General features: G+C 40.1%; 1 protein-coding gene across 7 annotated transcripts in view; it reads left to right on the plus strand.

Moving 5' to 3' along the window:
• The window catches only part of CREBBP (CREB binding lysine acetyltransferase), a 92,384-nt gene that overhangs the window by 54,076 nt on the left and 18,779 nt on the right, over positions 1–19,529 (plus strand). For 5 of the 7 annotated variants that reach the window (XM_080353735.1, XM_080353737.1, XM_080353739.1 and 2 more), the window contains 11 exons: positions 2,294–2,486; positions 2,620–2,673; positions 3,912–4,036; positions 4,643–4,831; positions 6,277–6,696; positions 7,326–7,505; positions 7,735–7,921; positions 12,511–12,629; positions 12,757–12,996; positions 13,495–13,583; positions 19,003–19,083. In XM_080353735.1, coding sequence (XP_080209861.1) covers positions 2,294–2,486; positions 2,620–2,673; positions 3,912–4,036; positions 4,643–4,831; positions 6,277–6,696; positions 7,326–7,505; positions 7,735–7,921; positions 12,511–12,629; positions 12,757–12,996; positions 13,495–13,583; positions 19,003–19,083 — 1,877 coding nt within the window. The remainder of the gene's footprint in view (positions 1–2,293; positions 2,487–2,619; positions 2,674–3,911; positions 4,037–4,642; positions 4,832–6,276; positions 6,697–7,325; positions 7,506–7,734; positions 7,922–12,510; positions 12,630–12,756; positions 12,997–13,494; positions 13,584–19,002; positions 19,084–19,529) is intronic. The other 2 variants (XM_080353736.1, XM_080353738.1) reach the window with 2 other exon arrangements.

A 19,529-nucleotide genomic window follows, 5' to 3' on the forward strand; every position in this document is an offset into this window, starting at 1 on the left:
GCAGTTCTCGATGTTTGCGTTACTGACTTTCTCATTTCTGGAAGTCTGTGTAAATAGTAGTTTTAAAATTTTCTTAATGCCTCTTTACCATTGGAGGTTTTCTCCAGGACTCGGTTGTGTTTATACTGGTTACCTTTTACCCACACTGTTGAAATTATTTATCCTCTACTCAGCAGCACCAAGGGTGATTTGGCTAAGAAATAGCTGTTTCACCTCTCAACATAAGTGGTCCATTTGTCCTTGTGCGTGGGAAACAGGACAGAATTCCTGTTCTTGTCTGTGGCTTTTGCTCTCTCTGCAAAGAAGGGTCAGTTCAAATCTCTGTTACTCAGAGAAAGCAAACCCCTGTTGATTGAAATACTGAGGATACTATTTCATTATGACACTGTGGTAACTTTACCCTAAAGGAACCACTCCCTGAGAGGTCTCATCAGCTGAAGACAATGTTAGTAGCACCAGTAGCTAGTGAGATCTTACCTGATCAGAATGTTGAGGTCCTTTCCTGAATAAGGTAAAAAGCATTTAAAGAGAGTAATTAATGGCATTTCAGGTGATAATCACCCAGTAAGAGCAACACATAGTCTGCCCCTCTCAGACCATCTGCCAGAAGAGCTGAAGATGGAATGATGGGCAGTGGCCGTATTTGCAGTAGTGCTGCTTTGTCAGCATTAGTCAGTGACAGTATCATGTTTTCCTTGTGTCTACCAAGAGGTTGTTCATAGCATGTGATCGCCCTTGATCACCCTGGCACCTATAGAGAATACCTTTAGCAAGAATGAGGATTTCACAGACATACATGGGCATCTAAATACCTTCTCAGTAAGGATGAGCATAGTAGACTTCTGCTTATAAAATTAAATGCTTTCTGACCATTATACCCCAAAGTATCTTCACCCCTTAAAGCAGCTGTCAGAGCCTCATTGTCAGAAATCTGTTACTGGAATTTATCTTATGTATTGGCTCCAAGCAGCAAACTTGAAAGAATAGAATAGTTTTGAACATATTAATGATGCCATGTGGAATTGCATCCTTCTTTTCCAGGAGCGTCCGTCCTACTTTGACATTGAAAAACAGATTAGTATGAAGCATTGCTGTAAGCAGTTTGACATTGTCTTAGTAGTATGTGTCCCTTGTGAACACATCCTTTTTCAGTGTTAAAGTAGCACAATATTAAATTTACAAGTATAAGGTTAGAGGTGAAGTGTCTTGAGTAGAAGGGAAGGGGCCGTAGTGCTTCTAATGTAGACAGCAGAAAGTATCTGCACTCATGGATTTTTGAGACATTGAGAGGAGGGAAGTAACATAAACCCAAAGTTTTGTGTTGTGACACTGGACTTCTTAACAAGGCTGGTGAGGAATACCAGTATCTTTAATTTTCTGAAATTAACTCAATCCTACTGTAATAAATTCTAATTTTGATGAAAGTTGGGTTAAGGCAAAATGATTGCGGCATAAACGTCACTCAGCCATTGCTCCATGTAACACTGGGTTTTAAGAACATAGGTGACCTCCAAAAGAAATGTAGTCTGGAGAGTTTGTAGGGGTTTTTTTGCCTTTAACAGGAGCATAATCTCATGCACTTGACAGATGTGTGTCCAGCAGTTGCTGAGAAGCAGAATAGTTACCTTGCTGTGCACTGTGACTGTCTTATTTGATCTGTTGTCAATGTGGACTGAGTAAAATGGATTTTTCATCTTGTACAGATGTAGTGTTTAGTTGTCTGTGCCTGTGGACTATTTTTCTCAGTTTTCCTCCATTCCTTTGGGGTTTGGTCTGGTTTTGTTTATTCCCTGCAATGGCTGTCTGTAGTCAGACTCTTCAGGAATCCTTTCTTTCTGTAAAAATAGATCTGTCCTTAACATCTGGCTCCTGAAGTTTATTCAGCATTACAGTGTTGCTGGGGACATTTTTTTCTTTCGTCTGTGGATTATTGACAATGCTTATTATTAAAATGTTTAAAAATCATCAACACTTGGAAACTAAATCACAGCTTCCCATTTTTTGATGAAGCAACAGGAGACCTACAGTCTTCTCCTTTATCTGCTAATCTGCTCAGAGAAGGTATGAAGGATAGCTATAAAGCCAAGTCTCATGTGTTTTCTGGAAGCTTTGCTTTTCCTTTTCTGAATTAAAGCAGTGATGAGACTTTCTCAATTTAGCAGAATTCTGAAAATAAATACTTCTTGCTTAAAAAGGCAGGTGTACACATTAAATAAAAATACAGGTGACTCTTTGAGTTCTGCTGCTGTTTTCTTGCACTTGACACTGAGTACTATTTTTTTTTCTCTTTTAGGATGAATACTATCATTTATTAGCAGAGAAAATCTATAAGATACAAAAGGAGCTAGAAGAGAAGCGGAGGTCTCGCCTCCATAAACAAGGGATGCTGGGGAACCAGGCGGCCTTGCAGACCCCAGGGCCCCAGCCCCCCGGGATCCCGCAGGTGGCTGCAGCCATGGGCCAGGCACAGCCCGTCAGGCCGCCCAGTAAGTACTTCCGTAGGAGCTACTTCTGCATTTCACCTGTGGCTCTGCAGTTTTGTGTCCTTGGGCTCTCATGTTAATCTTGAGTTTGTATTTTAAATCGGTTTTCGCTGACCATTCTTCTGTGTTGTTGCAGATGGGCCTATGTCCATGCCAACCGTGCCTATAAGTCGTATGCAGGTTTCTCAAGGTATCTATGTTTTCCTCTCTAATTGCAATTTGTGGTTTCAAGATAATTGTTAGGGGCAAAGCTGATCTGGTTTTCTTTTGGAGTTGTGGGGGGAGGAACTGCTGAGTCTCCCTTTACCAGCATCATTCTTTGGTGTTGCTCTGTGGCAGGAACTGTCTCGGTGCAGTCTTATCTTAAAAACTGGCAATATGTGCCCAGTGCTTTGCTAGTGATTGGGAATTAATTCAGTTCTATCGAAAAGAGGAGAGAACAAGCAAGAATACTGTGGGTAATCTCACATAAAACACTGTAAAAAGGGGGGAGCGGGGGTGAGAATGCTGACGTGTTTTCGTCAGTTAATTAGCCAAAAATACACCTATAGCTGGAAACTTAGCACATTAATCCTAGAATCTGTTTAACTAAGGATAACCTTTCTTGGTTTCTGATGCACAGTGCTTCTAATAAAGCCTTGGAGCTTGTCTCTAGCACTGATGGCCCCTCATTGCTGATTTAGGCTGCTGTGGGCTCATGGGTGTGCTTTTTCTGGAAAATACAAACCTGTGACTTTTAGGTGCTTCAGCTTCCTCCAAAAAATTGTCGCAAATTGTTTTATTTCTTGGTCAGAGTTAGTAGTAAGTTGGAACTTGTGTTGAAATGTCCTTGAGAACTTACATTGTTTTAACATTCAGTTCAATAGGAGAAAAAAGTTGATAGCAGGTATAGCTCCATAACTATGTATTTACACCTTAATTCCTGCTAGACAAGTTTTTTGGAGAGGCTAAATGTCTCATATAAAAAGCACAACACCTGTTTAAGCATATTGCTAGCTTTTGTCCTGCTTTGAGGCTATAGGAATTGCCTTCATAGATACCATATGTATTTTTATCATATTTACCTCAACCCTTTCAGTGAGGCTTGAATAAGACATGTCTGTTTCAAAGTAAATGTTTGATGTTAAGAAGCCATTCCAAGCTATTATTTACAAATAACGTCCTGTCTTTGCAGATCATCCACACTCTTCATATTTTGCATTATTTTTTTTTTTAGACATTAAAAGTTATGTTTCAGCCTAACTGGTATTCTTCTAAATGCTTCTTGCACCCTGATTTGTCTCTTAAAACAAGTAATTTGAAGAAAGTTAAAAAAAGCATAGGGCAGTCAAACTTTAGTCATAATACATGTTAATATTATAGTAGAATATGCAGATGTAAATTCTGATGACTTGTTCCTAATGAGTTATTTTGGGGGTGCATTTGCAGGAATGAATCAGTTTAACCCCATGTCCATAGGGAATGTACAGATGCCACAAGCACCCATGGGACCCCGTGCAGCTTCTCCAATGAACCATCCTGTACAGATGAACAACATGGGCGCTGTTCCTGCGGTTCGTACTTTTTGTTACTGTGTTCTTCTCAAAATTGGTAGATTACATTTAGCGGTGTTAATGCTCTTCTGAAAAGGCCACGTCATAGAGTAGTACTGTAAATTGTAGGATAATTTCATGGAAACGTACCAAGCCTGTCAGGCTTATATTGAGGTGCTTGTTTTCAATATTTACATATGGTGTTCTGTTTTGGTGGGATTGTTAGTGGTGTTGTTTCAAATCTTTAGAGAGGCAGATGCCAGAGCTGCGGTAATCTGCAACAGTCCTCGGAAGAGCGGAGTTCTTCCAGAAGCTGTCTTTGCAGTATATATACTGTCTTTATTCCTGCATGAAAACATACTTTTACTCTTTAGAAAAACAAAAGTATTTTCAGTTTTCTAACACTTGTAGTAGAGTTTTGAAAATTACTTGTTTAAAAATAACTTCCTCATGAATAATGTGGAACAAATGCCGAAGTTGTATGTATTTGTCTGCTTCCATTTGGTTTACCAGCTTTCTTTTTATTGTTTTGACCTGTCTTTGTGTTGGTTACATGGAGCGTGTTTTCCTTTGTTTTCCTACATTATACTAAATGGCAATATCTTTAATTTGGGTGTTAATTTTTAGATGGCAATGTCTCCTTCCCGAATGCCTCAGCCACAGAACATGATGGGAGCTCATGGCAACAACATGATGGGTCAGGCTCCTACCCAGAACCAGTTCCTGCCCCAGAACCAGTTCCCAGCATCCAGTGGGGCCATGAATGTGAACAATGTAGGCATGGGCCAGACAACAGCCCAGGCCGGGGTGGCACAGGTAAGATGTATTTTGTAATACTTGAATTATTTATTCTTAGTTGTTTTGTTCTGATTTCTTTATGTATGTTTGCTTACTTGTATTTCTATATCCACCCTTTATTGCAGTCACCCCTGACTTCTGGGGATCCTCCCCTCTTCATAAGCTCTTCCATAGCTGATTTATATATGGGGGCAATGCCATGTAATTCCTGATTTAAGTTCCAAAAAAAACTGCATGCTGATGAGATTTTTTAGGGGGACTATCAGAAGTTAGTTTATGGGACATTTATGGCATATGCTTTTGTCTTTTTGTGGGCCTAAAGGTAACTTTAAATCAAGAATTATAATAAAGTGTTTGGGGAAGATCTTTTAAAGTTTGTTTTAACCTCTACTTCAGAAGAGAAAATTGGGGTTTTTTCTGTTACAGTAATAGTCAGTGAAGTAGCAGCTGTGCTTATGATGCCAATGTATATGCTTTTCCACAGGGAGAGGCTTGTTTTTTAACTCAGAGTCCAAGTAATTTAGGTTAGTTGGGACCTCCAAAGTTCTTCAGTCCAGCCCTCTTTAAATGAGAGATTCCAGTTACATCAGGCTACAAAGAGCTCTGTCAGGTCAGGTTTGGAGTGTGTTCAGGACAGAGCATCTGCAGTTTTTTGGGCCCTGGCTCAGTTGTTTGACCACCTTTGTGGGGAATATTGTTTTCCTAATGCACGTATTTCACTAAAACTGACTATGTACCGGCAATACAGAAGCATGTTTTAAGTGTGAAACCTCACCTGCAAGAAACTATTAGTTGATTTAGATTTCTAGGAGTAAGAGATACATCTGAGAATAGAGAATTCTTTTTCATCACTAGTTATCTGATACAATTGTTGGTAAAATATGTGATTTAAAAGTCCGTGCACATCCAGAATACTTTATTGGTGCTGCTCTGAAAAACAGATCCACAATTTTCCTAAGCAACTGGAGTAGTCTAACTAGAAAAAGAAAGCAAAGCACCCTTAAGTCTGGCACCGTGCAATGAGGGAGGCATTAAATGTATTAAACTGTTATCTAAAGCAGGGCAGCTCTAGAAACCTGGCCTAAAACATGTATTTGCTTGAAACCATTTTGTATGCATAGTGTGACCTTTGCCCAGCTAATGGCATGATTTAGAGATTGTCTGCCCGTGGCTTTCTGTGTTACTCTGAGATCGTGAGGATTCCCTCTCTGTGCCAGTAGAATTAACGTTAAAAAAAAAGTGTGTGGCACATCTGGGAGCGCGGTCTTTGGCTAAGAGCTGGTGAAAATATTTGGAGAAATCAGAGCATCATCATTTGCAATAGCAGCACTTCTTTATAGCTGATCTCATGTTTAGACTTACAGTATATTTTAAAAGGAAACTTTAGTGCAGTGATTTTAAGGATAGATGTGATTCCCAGAGTTTTGGGATCCAAATGTCTGTAAGAGAATCTGTCTCTCTAGCAGGGGCAGGTTCCCAGTGCTGCTCTTCCCAACTCCATGAACATGCTGGGACCGCAGAGCGGGCAGTTGCCATGTCCACCAGTGACCCAGCCACCTCTACATCAGACTACACCTCCTGTGTCCACTGCTGCTGGGATGCCACCTATTCAGCACCAAACGCCAACTGGAATGACTCCTCCTCAGCCAGCAGCACCCACTCAGCCATCGACACCCGTCTCATCGTCGGGACAGACACCAACTCCGACACCGGGTTCCGTTCCTAACGCGACGCAGACACAAAGCACGCCCACGGGGCAGACTGCGGCACAGGCTCAAGTCACGCCACAGCCTCAGACCCCTGTTCAGCCCCAGTCTGTGCCAACCCCGCAGCCATCTCAGCAGCAGCCAACATCTGTGCAAGCGCAGCCACCCGGCACTCCAGTAAGTACCAGCTAGTTGCATTTTTCTTGTGTAGTGGCATTCCACAAGAGTTCTCCCTGTGTATAGCACCGTGCCGTGAATGTATAGAGCCCATAGTTGTCAATAGTGGCTTCTACTTCAGACCAAAGGGTTCATTATAGAGATAATGTAAAAATGTGTGTGTTCAGATGCTCCTCAGCATTATTTGAAGGAGGGGGGGGTGTATGGAATGACTTGGAGCTGCTTAAAGTAAAAATGGCAGCAGCGTGCAGAAAGATGAGGTGTAACGGGCCTAATACCCGTGGCCTTGACCAGAACTGGTCTTTTTTGATCATGAAATCTGCATAAATTTTTTCTTTTAAGCTTTAGTCAGGATGAATGCACATGTCAAGGAATGTACAGTGTTTTACTGGGCAGGTGTTTTCTCTGTAAGAGAAGCGTCTTTGGGGCAGAATTCTTCCTTGGCTTCTCCTCTGTAAAGCAGAGTTATGAAATGTGTTATATCAAAACTTGGCTACAGTGAGCTCCTGTATCCATGTTCTGCACTGTTTTAGAATATCATCTCATGTCTCTTTTGTGCTGTTCATTTTTAGTAAAGGAAAGTATTTCTATATATGCAGTGTCTTTCTTTTGTACTGTTTTTACAACAGCTATCCCAGGCAGCAGCTAGTATTGATAACAGGGTCCCCACCCCTGCCTCAGTTGCTAGTGCTGATACGAATTCCCAGCAACTAGGACCAGATGCACCAATGCTAGAAAGCAAATCAGAAGTTAAAACTGAAGAAACTGAGCCAGAGACTAGTGAGACACAAGTGGAAGCTAAGACTGAGGTAAATGAGATTCTATACAGCTTAACTGAAAGCAGTGATAGCTATAAAAGCACTTAATGATGTGTCTGAATTGGTGAGCTAAGGGGCGAGAGGAGGGTAGTTACTGGAAAGTAACTCTCCTGAGGAAAGCCATGGATGGAGAGTGCTTTGACAATCTCAAACTAATATTTTGATGACCGAAGTTTGGGTCATAGATGTAATAGTACATCTCGTTGCATCCTTTCTTAAGGTGGAGGAGGATTTACAAGGATCTTCACAAACAAAAGAAGAAACAGATGGAACAGAACTGAAACAGGAGCCAATGGAAATAGAAGAAAAGAAGCCTGAAATAAAAGTAGATGCTAAAGAGGAAGAGGAGAACAGCACTAATGGAACCACTTCACAATCCACATCGCCATCTCAGCCACGCAAAAAAAGTATGTGTATGAAAACTGAGTTTTTCTTGTGTACTTTATTTTACTAGCACTTTTTTTCATGGTCTCAGATCCAGCACATGGAGTTCTAGGAGGTCCATACTTGGTGTAATTTATTTTTGAATGTAGCGTTCCTTTAATGTTATATGAATCGCAGGTGAGAAAAGCATATCATTGTGGTCTTGATCCCAGCAGTGTCTCACAGCTTCCAGTTTCTGTCCAGAAGGACCAAGACAGTAAGGCAGCGATTGTTGGAGAAATTATATACATCAGTCTCTCCCTGTGCATCTTGGCCAGGAGCTTAGTGTAGGTAGTGCTCTCAGTAACTGAGGATATCCATTGCTTTGCTCTTCTGCCAGAGGCTGCACACAACTGCCTTCATCCCAAGTTTTAGTGTTCACTTCTCCAAGAATCAGGTGCTTGAACTCTGCTGAATCTCTGTTCTTCCAAGGCTGGACTGCTGCAATTGGCTTTAACTTTGAAGCCCTGTATGGTTTTCAGTGTAGCGTTCATTTGAAAGCTTTCTTTTCAGAAATAGTTGGGGCACTACTCTCTTAAATTGATGTACAGTGTTAGCATAGATTTAGATGTGACTGTGTCTGTATTATGTATTTTTCCAGAAGGAAACATGATGGCATTACAGATCTTGGATAGACTTATATAAATTGTTGCATGCCTTGAGTTAGTAAGAAATAAATGAATTAAATTCTTAAAGGAAACAGGCAAGAAGAAATTACTCCATTTGTAGCGCAGGCTTTGTGGTAAGTTTTTTGAGTCAAAAACCTGAGCTATTTAGAGATCCCTGTCTCTTACCATCCTGGTTTTTGAGATGATGTTTTCTCTTGTTAGTATTTAGGTTTTGATCAAAACTAATGTTTCAACATGCTGCAAATGTCAAAAAAAGGGAAAGTGATGGACCATTTCTTTACTTTTTTCTTCTTCCCTTGCAAAGGAAACCATGTATAACTACATGAGGAGAGCATTTCAGTTGCATGCCTTCCAGAATGTGATCAAGAAGTCATAAAGTTTCAAAGTTTGTGCAGACTGAATCTTGATCTCTTATATATGCTTTGGATTTAATTTAATTACTAAACATAATCTTTTTATAATAAAATGCTATGAAACACATTTTCCTGTAGATTGTATGTTCAGTTTGTAGCACTGTGGGCCAACCAAATGAGATGTGCTGCAGAACTGGCAGAGCCTGTTTTGAACAAAATGTAACATAGGGAGTGGAAAGCATATTAGTGTTTAGAAACCAGTTATATTCCCTGTGGAAAGAATCATTGTTGCTTGTTAGAAGTGTACTTGGAAGTAAATCAAGGCAAGCGATTGAAAGAGGAAGGTTCTTGCAGAATTTAGTCCATGGAAGAGCTGCACTGTCCTTCTGATTCAGTCTGGATTACATCCTGTTTTCCATACCTCATTTAGTAACACAATTTTATCTTGGAAATACTGTCACTGAGTAACCATATAGTATAATACGTGTGCAGAATTGGCAGGTGAAACTATATACACAATTTCATACAGTGACATTTTCTCACCAAGTAGTTTGTCCAGCTGTAATAGAGCATTTGTATTAAAATGCTAAATAAACCAAGAGGTATTTGAGAGCAAATACTGTGAAGTGTGCTTATGGGTTATGTGATATTTTAAAACTACTTATGAGACTCATCTGGAGTTTTTCAGGGGTTGCAAAAGTAATGGAAACTTTCCTTCCTTCCTGTGTGGCCAGATTTCTGAGGTGCAGCCCCAGTAACTTGGGACGTAGCAGATCCGTGCAGCTGCTGCTAAGGGGAAGGCTCATGCCTGGAAGTGTCATAGATAACTTAAAAAGTTGTAGCCTGGTACCTTAATGTCTGAAAAGATTTGTCTGGAACCTAAAGGAATGTTTTATGGGTACCCCATGGCTTATGTTCTGGAGTTGGAATCTTACCTGTTTGTACCACCACCCAAGTGTACTGAACACCATTGCCTGGCTGCTCACCTTGTATAACCAGACTGTAACCTGACTTCAGCGATGAGAAATACGGACGGGCTGGAGAATAGCCCAGGATAATCCTGATGGGCTACTGGTCTGCCCAGTTCACTTACACCTGAATTTTTGTAGCTTGGCTTTTTTGGAGAATTGCAGACACCCTCCTTCAGCAAGCTTTTCTTCCTCATCCAGGTTTTGCCTTCATGAATGCAGGCAACCAAACCCTTCAAATTCAGGGTTTTGCTTTGTTGTGCTTTTATTCTGCAGATCTAATGTAAGCAAGAAAGGAAGGGTTTTGGTTCCTGGCCTCTTCCCTTGCAGTCTTCTCAAAAGAAACAGTACAATACTCAGTTGGGTAGCTCCTGTCTCCTTGCTGTAGATGGCTGCCTTAGTCTGACCTTCAAAATTAGTTTTACCAATTTCTTCCCATCCTTACAAGACATAATAATGCAGAGCCGGCAGGGGCTTGGTTTTGGGGCAGGGTAATCCGGTGTATTGTCCTTATTGTTTTGAAGATGTCTTCATCTTCATTTATGAATTTTCTCTTTAGTAATCATAAGCAGGATTTCCTCTGTTTAAAAGCAATACAATTTTAAAAGGTGAAAAAGGTAGCAATATATTCTTCTCTGGCAGATACTACATCATCAAGATTCAGGCAAAGATCCCATTTTCTTTTAACCACCCACACATCCAAGACAAAATGGGACAACTAGATGCCAGCTCCTTACAAAGCTCTTGTAGCCAGCAGAGGAGAACTGCGAGCATTTAATTTTGGAAAAGGGGGAGAGGGGAGGAGGGAAAACAAACTTTTTTGTAAAATCCGTGTACAGGGAGATCAAATGTTCTGTTATTAGTCATATTCCTTGGAGGCAGAGCAGCTTTTTTACTGCTAAAGATGAAGGCAGCCTTTCTTTATGTTTGTAGGTGAAGTCATAAATTGAAACAATAACTGGATTTTTATTTTATTTTTTCAAATTTCAAAATGACAGCAAGTTGTAAACCTTATCGGCAAAGATAATGAGGCTTTAAGGAACATGGCAGAAGTTGTTCTGAATCTCTGTAGTTTGGGTTTCAATTAGGATTTGGTTTATTTTGAAAAGTACTCTCGGTTAGTGGTATGTTGTTATAGGGGTTGGTACAGGGAAAATTCTGAAAGCAATATCAAGCAGATGGCCAGGATAGATTATTAAAAGGTGCTTTTTGACATTTAAATTTCATTAAATGAAATAATTCGGATTATCAGGTTATGAACTACCTGAGCCAGAGCAAGATGGCTCACAAACAATAGAGAATTCATCTTGTCATGAATGGAATTTAATATTTCCTTCTGTTTTTCAGAATTCCATAATATAGTTAAGTAGTTATTTATAAAACTTTGAGAGTATATGGTAGGATTCCTTTCACAGGAAAGCGCATGCAGATTTGGTATCAATAAATGTGGAAGAGTATTGCCGTTTTATCAGGACTGAGATTGTTGAAACAGCTGAAATGATTGTCAAGTTGCATCTGTTGTTGTAACAACAAACATGCTGTATTTTTGGGTGTAATATTTCGGTGAATCTAGTTAAGATGAAAGGACTTCCTCTCAGAAATATGACCCATGAGAAAAAGGGGAATTAAAAAAAATATATGTGAATTTGAGTTCAAAATTTATATATAAAGAGCAATTTACATCTTACCAAAATACCATTTGAGTGACAAAGGCAATGATCGGCCTCGAAGGGGTCACTGTAGCCCTGTTAATTTAAGTGCTTTCAACAGAACTCCTAATTGCTCTCTTTTATTGGTACCACTCTTGTTTCAGCCAGGTAGATAAATATTAGATGCCATCTTACTTTCCTTAGTTGTCTTTTTTTCTCAATAATAGTCATTCTTCCCTATTTAAAGACTCTGTTCCTAAGGAAATAAGTGTAATTACACTGCTGAGATGTTCAAAGAGCTCTCCAAGTTATCATTATTTTTCAGAAAGCACATTGCCTTTCTTGTCATCCACTATTGAAAGAAGCATGGCTGTTGCCATGCCACTGTTGCCAAGTGGTTGTAATGATGCATATAAATCTGGAAGTATTAACACTTTCAAAATCAATTAACAGTCCCATCAGACCAGGACTGTTTGTGTGCTATGGCCAGAAAACTCCTGTGCCAACTATCAGGACATCTGGTTCCTCTTTGGCTCTTTGGACCTGTCCACTACGGTGTGTTTTGCTAGAAGAATCTTGGCTTGGAATTAGCAAACAAGGTTAGAAGGGCAGGAGAGGAAAATATGCTTAGTCTCTTCTCTGAAGAGCTAAGGTTCGTCTGTGTTGAAGCAATTGAATTCATTTGGTTCTAGATACAGTTTGCGTTTGGTTTTTTTTAAGCGCTACAATATGTATCCTTATGGGCTACAGTTGTTCCTATCTCCTTATTCTGGGAATATCACCTACTGTGATTTAGTCAACGCACAGGCTGTGCAAGAGCCTCTTGACTGTAAGTTTTGCCTCCGATGAGCTACACAGATCAGGAAATCCCTCTTAAGAATTTTGTATTAACATAGTTCTTTATTTTTTTAGGGGAGTCAGGAGGTTAGGAAATGCGGAAGAGATTTTCTAACCTTTCTGACTTTCATTAACAGTTTTCAAGCCTGAGGAGCTGCGCCAGGCTCTCATGCCAACGCTCGAAGCTTTGTACCGGCAGGACCCAGAGTCTCTACCTTTCAGACAGCCTGTGGATCCCCAGCTTTTAGGGATTCCGGTGAGTGGGCATTACCAAAAATGTTTTTGTATTTTGTCTTTGCTTGTATAAACATTTTGTTTCTTCAGTTGCACATATTGTGAACATTGGACATCTTAAAAATGAAGGGTTTTGTGTGTGTTTGAAGGATTACTTCGACATTGTGAAGAATCCTATGGATCTTTCAACCATTAAGCGTAAATTGGATACTGGGCAGTACCAAGAACCCTGGCAGTATGTGGACGATGTTTGGCTGATGTTTAACAATGCCTGGCTTTACAATCGCAAGACTTCCAGGGTCTATAAGTTTTGCACTAAACTCGCGGAGGTGTTTGAACAAGAAATCGATCCTGTTATGCAATCACTTGGCTACTGTTGTGGGCGCAAGGTATGTATTCCAGGGATGGAGCTGCATTCTTCTAAAGAGCTTAGCTTGCTTAATTGGATAAAGCATTAGCTTTGTATAATTCTTGGGGTTTTTTTAGTGAAACACTGATTGAAAGAATTGCTAAAAGTTTTACTTTATTGTAAGCACGCTAAAAAAGGTAGATAGCATCCTTCTTGCTGCTATTCCATTATTATTGTTGTATTTTTCTCCTTGAGAGGACACATTGTTTTTTGGTCAGAAGCAATAGTAAAATGTTTTGCTTGTTTTCCATGTCCAGTGCAAAAAAAAAGTAGGCAGTTTAAAGGTCAGCTGTTTAGCTTATATAGTTAAATTTAATTAAAATAAGATAACTGTGCTAATATACTTACAAGAGCTTGGAAAAGTGTGATAAACCTAACAATATACTGTGATATCAATTAAGTGTCAGGATTGCCTAATAGATGCTTGATTAACCTAAGGTTACATTTTGAAGCTTCTTTTCTCACCATTGTTTTGCAGTATGAGTTTTCTCCACAGACCTTGTGCTGCTACGGCAAGCAGTTGTGCACAATTCCTCGTGATGCTGCCTACTACAGTTACCAGAATAGGTAAGTGCCTGACTTTGCTTTTTTTTCCTTATTCAGGAAGTGAGATCCTTTGAGTTCTCTGCACAGATGGAGAAGGAGGATTATTAACTTACTCTTTCCTTTGTCAGCTAAGTCAGGAAAATGTTATTTTCATATCTTTGCATGCTGTCATTTTGCTGGTGAGCACTTAATTTCCTGTACTGCAGCTTGATACACACAATACTTAAGCACTTGCTATGAGCTGGTCTGCACCACACACCGCTTAAGTGGAAGTGAAATTGTCCATGTTTTCCATAAAATGAGTAGCTGGGCTTGCTGCAGGGAGAAGGACAGAACTGCAGAAAGGCCCTAGGAAATCATGTTGCCTTGTTCTGGGAGAACTGTAAAAATATGCTGGTTTGTTTGCAAATTAGTGCCAGAATTTGCAAAACAAAGGGTACAGCGATCGATTGAAATACTTTATGTCTTTCTAGTTAGGACTTAATTCTGTTTAAATTAGCTTTGAATTAGCATTGAAAACCACCCAGACTGTGAGAAGCTATGAAAACAATAGTTTCTATTATTTTTTTTAATTAATATTATGATTTGGTGTTAGTATTATTATTAAACAGATGTTATAATATTAATTTTCCATTTAATGTTTAAATCAGCAGTGTTATACTAACAAAGTAAACTTAGAACTTGGCTTTGGGTTTGGTTTCTTAGATTCGTTGCTCGTTCCTCATCCACCCCCTCCCCCCCCCCCCGCCCCTCAAAAAAAAAGGCTAAGACACAAACTTACAAACTTCCTTTTCCCTGTTTCAAACAGTTACGAATTGCTTTCCAGAGCCTTGGCAGTCTATAAGTCTTGCCAACTTTGAAGTGCACCAGGGCTGTTGTCTAAGTGAAGTTACAGAACTAATTCAGACAGTCAGTGCTTGCGTTTCGTCTCAGGACGATCCCTCGGTCACCAGATGGGGTGTAAGATGGAGGGGGGCTGGTGCGAACCCCTCAGCACAGCGAGGTCATGAAAACGTGTCGTCTCATGTTGTCTGTTGGGTCCCTATGAGGCAGGTAGTATTGCCACAGAGGAATGTAGATTCAAGAGCTCTCATAGAAGGTTTGATACAGCCACTGTGAGTTCTGGGAAAAAGTCAGTCTGAAGAGAAATAAAGCGACTAAAATGCATCTAAAGAGACAGTAGTTGAGTACTGGAAGTGGGGAAAAAATAACCCTTAAATATGAACTCTACATGGTACAATTTCAAATACTTTTCATATTCTGCATCCAGGTAGTACTATGTTGAAAAGAATAGGAACTTCTAAAATAGTTGAAGAAGGGCTCATTTTTCTTTCAGTTATCCCTTTCCTATTTAAGTTAGTATTAAATCATATGGATTACTCGATGGAAGGCAGTGTTGGTTGCTGGCAAGAAGTCCAGGGTCGATGGGGCTGTGGGTTCCTCTGGACTCAGGAAATTGAAATATTGTGTTACTATTTGTTATAAATGTGATAGCCCCTTAACACTGAGTTTAACCTATAAGAGCAGTAATAAAAGGGAGGTGATTTTTCCGAGTGTCAGTGTGCCCATAGCAGAACAAAACTAGGTGTTGGAATCTGTTTATCCAGATGCCTTGGGAAAAGGTTGGGATTTGGGGTGGCTTTGAGTTGGGGACAGTTTTTGAGGTTTTCAGTTTCAGGTCAACTAAATCAAGTAATGAGTGATTTTAGGGGGGTTGGGTTACTTAACAAAATACTTCTAAAGATCAATCACCTTATTTTTAAGTGTGCATTTAGACTGTCAGATCATAGAAAGCCCTTATTCATCAGCTGTAGTGCTCTAAACAGTCAAGTTGACTGTTTCCTGTGACAATGATCTTCAAATCTTAGATTTTTCTTAACCAAGCAGCAAATTAGTGAAAAACAAATTCTGTATTTCCAGCATATCTTTAATTGGGCAAATGTTCTTGACTTCAACCATTTATGGAACAGGCAAAATTGGATGCACTTGAAGTCCAGCATATTGTGTAACTAAATTACAGCTAAGAATATTTAGACACTGTTGAGTGAATGAACTGTGGCACTGCAGTTCAGTGATTTAAAGTTAATTATTCGGTGTGGAACTGTTTGGCTTCCATAATACAGCAGAAGTTTAGGTTAAAGTAAGTGTTCAGAAATATACTTCATGTGTGAATATCCAGTTGAGAAAACTGATGGGTATTTCATACCTAGTACAGACATCCAACTACTAACTCAGAATTCCCTTTGAATGCACTTAATTACAGTTGGAAATTCACCTGTTAATGCAGAGATTGAGCATTTTCTGGACTTTGGTATTGAACCATAATGTTAGTCTTTGATAAACAGGAATCAGTCACCTGAACAGTCTGCATTTGAAAAGCTTTTCATTTTTGATGTGTTGCACTAAGTACATTCTTTGGTTTTTGTATGACCGTTATAACTAAAATTTTGTATGCTTGCTATGGGTTTTGTTGAATATGTGTAGTGACATGTAGAAGTCAGTGAATTACAAGTAAGTCTCCATTCCTGAGGGTCCATACTCACAATAAGTTACAGCTGTTGTTTCACCCTGATTATTTTATGGATGAACGTTCATGATCTGTAGGTGATTCATTTTCACTATATTTCAGCCTTCATTTCCTCATTTTAATATCATGGATTAAGGCTTGACTCTTGCTATGGCATTAGGCTTTGGTTCAGCCATATGTGAAATCCTGTGCTCCCCTGCAGACCCAGGGCTGTCTGGAGCTCGTGCTCGACCTGCTGCCGAACTGGGGGCAGAGGGTGCAGAACCTGCGCCAGTGGAGCTGGGCACATTTCTGCCTGTAGCTTAAATCCAGTATCGAAAGCAGCCTCGTTACTCAGTTTCGTGAGTGCTTTGAAAGCCCAGAAATTATTCTGAAAACGGGTCAGAATTAAACTTTCTGGGATTGTTTAAATTTAGCAAAGTATTCATTGAATCCATTGACCATGAATTTTTGTTGCTACACCCCTCTGTGTTTAGGTCCTCCTGTGTGCCAGTTCTTTCCAGTCTGGCTCTTAAAATGAGCAACCTTTTAGTAAGGAAAATAACTAGTGCGGTTTTTTTAATTGAAGAAAAGCTTAAAGCAAATTCTGAATGTTTTATGGGTTGCTGGGGATTTTTTTTCGTTTTATTTTTGCAGGGGTTTTTTAAGAAGTATTAGCCAATAACTGTGTCACTTTAGGGGCAAGTGAAGTCAGTGCAAACGAGATGTGCAGTGTCAGTATCCTGTCCTGAAGTTCTCTTGTATTATCGCTCTGTAATAACCATAATATCTTTATCATTACCATTGATTATAAATTAACAGAATACATTTTTTTTCCTTGGCCTTGTCCTGTTGTATTATCAGCAGCAAAAGCCTTGTTTTTTCTTGGGCGGGTGATGTGTTTAATCTTGGTTGAGCTGACCCAGAAGTCACTGTCAGTTGAACTCAGGGTGGGCTGGGAAGCCCCTGGGCAGGGCACACGTGGCATTTCAGCTCACGTGGGTGCTGTCAGCGTGGCAGCTGGTCAGAGGGTGATGTAGATGTGTCAGTATGCACTATAGAAGAAAATACCCCTTTTTGCTCTTTGTAGGAGTCCCGCGGTACGGGGAGTGCGCAGGGTGCTGCTGCATTTCAGCAGCTCTTGGCTGGCAGAGCAGCTCTGGAAGCCCGAGCCAGCTGGTGGAGGTTCAGAAGTTTTGGGGCTCCTGAGGCTCTGCCGAGGCGGCTCTGCCCTGGCTGCAGCCTGGGAGGACACTGATGGCTCCGCAGAATGGCTTTAACAACCCACCGGGTGCTGCTGAAGGACCCTCTCCTTCCTGCTTACACTGTGTTGCACAAGCATTTAGTAAACGTGTAGTGGTGACGTGAGGGCCAGTGTGTGTCGCAGGAGGAAATTCTGATCCTCACGTTTCAATAAGTGCCTGTAAACGGCTTTTGTTGTCTCCAGGAAAGCGCAGCCTTGGAGATCTGTCACCTGGATTACAGTAGTTTAAGTATATCAGTATGTGTAAGAAGGGGCAAGCTGCCATATTTATTAATCTCCATCCCTTAAGTTGTTGGTTCTTTGTGACATTGAGTCTCATTTGATGCCTTTTAAACTTACCGTTCTGATGGTTCTAGTGTTTGAGTACTAAAACTGCGTTTTACTGTGCTGCCATTGCTGCTTATATTCTCTCACTCTTGATCCTCCATAAAGCTCCTTTATTTTGATGATCCTTTGTGGCCTTCCTGCATTTTACAGCTGTGGCCTCTCTTTGTTACCTTTGTTCATGTGTGAATTCATATCCTTTCCAAACATTTAGCCTCTTTTTTTTTTAATGACCCTGACAACTTTGGTTCCAGTTCATCTGAAAGAAACGAACAAACAAAAAACACCAAAAAAGTGCCTTGAAAAATCTGTGTAATTTTCATTTTATTTTTTTTTTCAAATGCAGATTGTATTTTCATAGAGTTATATTCCAATTTACTCAGCTTGGTTTGTTAAACTGCAGTATTGGTTTTGCTGAGTATAGCTTGGATTGGCTCTTGGTCTGGTGACCAAAAATTGTACCTAGCCTCATTCAATTTGTAAAGCTTAATTCTACCATCTCTAATCTCTAATGTACCTGATAAATATATTGTATGTATGTACAATTTAATGTTGTTCACATATATACATATATTGTACTTATATAGATAAATGGCTGGAAACTCTGACCCATAATTGCATTTATGTTAAATGTTTGTCTAGAGTATGGATTTGGTTTCATTTATATTAAATAATATTAGCTGAGCAATTGGTCACATTTAATCTTATAGTCAATTAATTTCTGAATTTAATTTTTTATAGATTTTTTCAATACCAAGTGTTTCTGCTTTTACAATTTTTACTGACAATCAGTAAATGCTTTCAGCATATTTTCTAATTACTGAAGTCTTTAACGAATGTGTTCTTAAAGCTTTTTGACAGGCTTTTTTTTTTTAATTACCCAAAGTAAACTTAATCAGTCCCAAGCCTGGAATCAAAGAGCATTTTTTCCTTAATAATGCAAATCAAATCCAAATTCTTAAATTTGAAATCTATACAAACGTAGCGCTTGGTAGCTGCTTCATTAATCCTCCCTAAATTTTGAATTTGACGCCCGACGACTTGTTAGCAATGTATAAAATGAGACCGAATGCTAATCTGTGCTTTGCCTTGGCTTTCTGCTCTGTGTTGTCTTGGTGTTTGCGTCTTACCTCTTACGTCTGTGCTGTTTGTTCCCTCCCCTGTTCTCTAATCCTGCCCTCCCCTCCCTCTGTTCCTCCTCATTGTCCACACTGACCCATCTATCAACCAACAACGTCCCCCTTTTCGTCGTGGTGATCTGCCCTGCTCTGGTTGGTGGCTCCGTGCTTGGGTGGCTGTATGTTGTGCTGGACCAGTTCACCCAAATATGGCCTTCTTGCTGACAGGTATCACTTCTGTGAGAAGTGTTTCACTGAAATCCAGGGGGAGAATGTCACCCTGGGTGATGACCCTTCCCAGCCTCAAACGTAAGTCGCTTTCTTTCTTCCGCATACCGACTTTTCACATAGTGGGGATGATGTGTAGTCCTGGTTTGATAGTAAAAACCTGTGGCCGGTGGTGGTGTTTGAGGAAGTGCCTGCTTTCTCACTAATTGGAGATTTTTACGGTAACAGAAGATGAACAGTTGTTACTGTGTTGGGTGTGTTATTCTGCCCAACAATGTCACTTGTGTCTGGTTGGGCTACTCAAGAGCTGCCCCTGGACTGGTTGCAGGGGCTGGCAAACACAATAACGTGGCTGGAGGGGGCGAACTGGAAGCTGTGTCAATAAATGTCACCAATCCATTACCTTTTCAAATTAAAGACTTCGGCTAATCCTGAATCTCACCTTCTGAAGCACAGCTTTTGTTCATGAAACCAGTGCCTCTTCTTTAACCTGATAAGAAAATCATGTGCTCTAAGATTTGAGGGAT

Source organism: Nesoenas mayeri (assembly GCF_963082525.1).
Source record: "Nesoenas mayeri genome assembly, chromosome: 15".
In the NCBI taxonomy this organism is placed as follows: Eukaryota; Metazoa; Chordata; class Aves; order Columbiformes; family Columbidae; genus Nesoenas; species Nesoenas mayeri.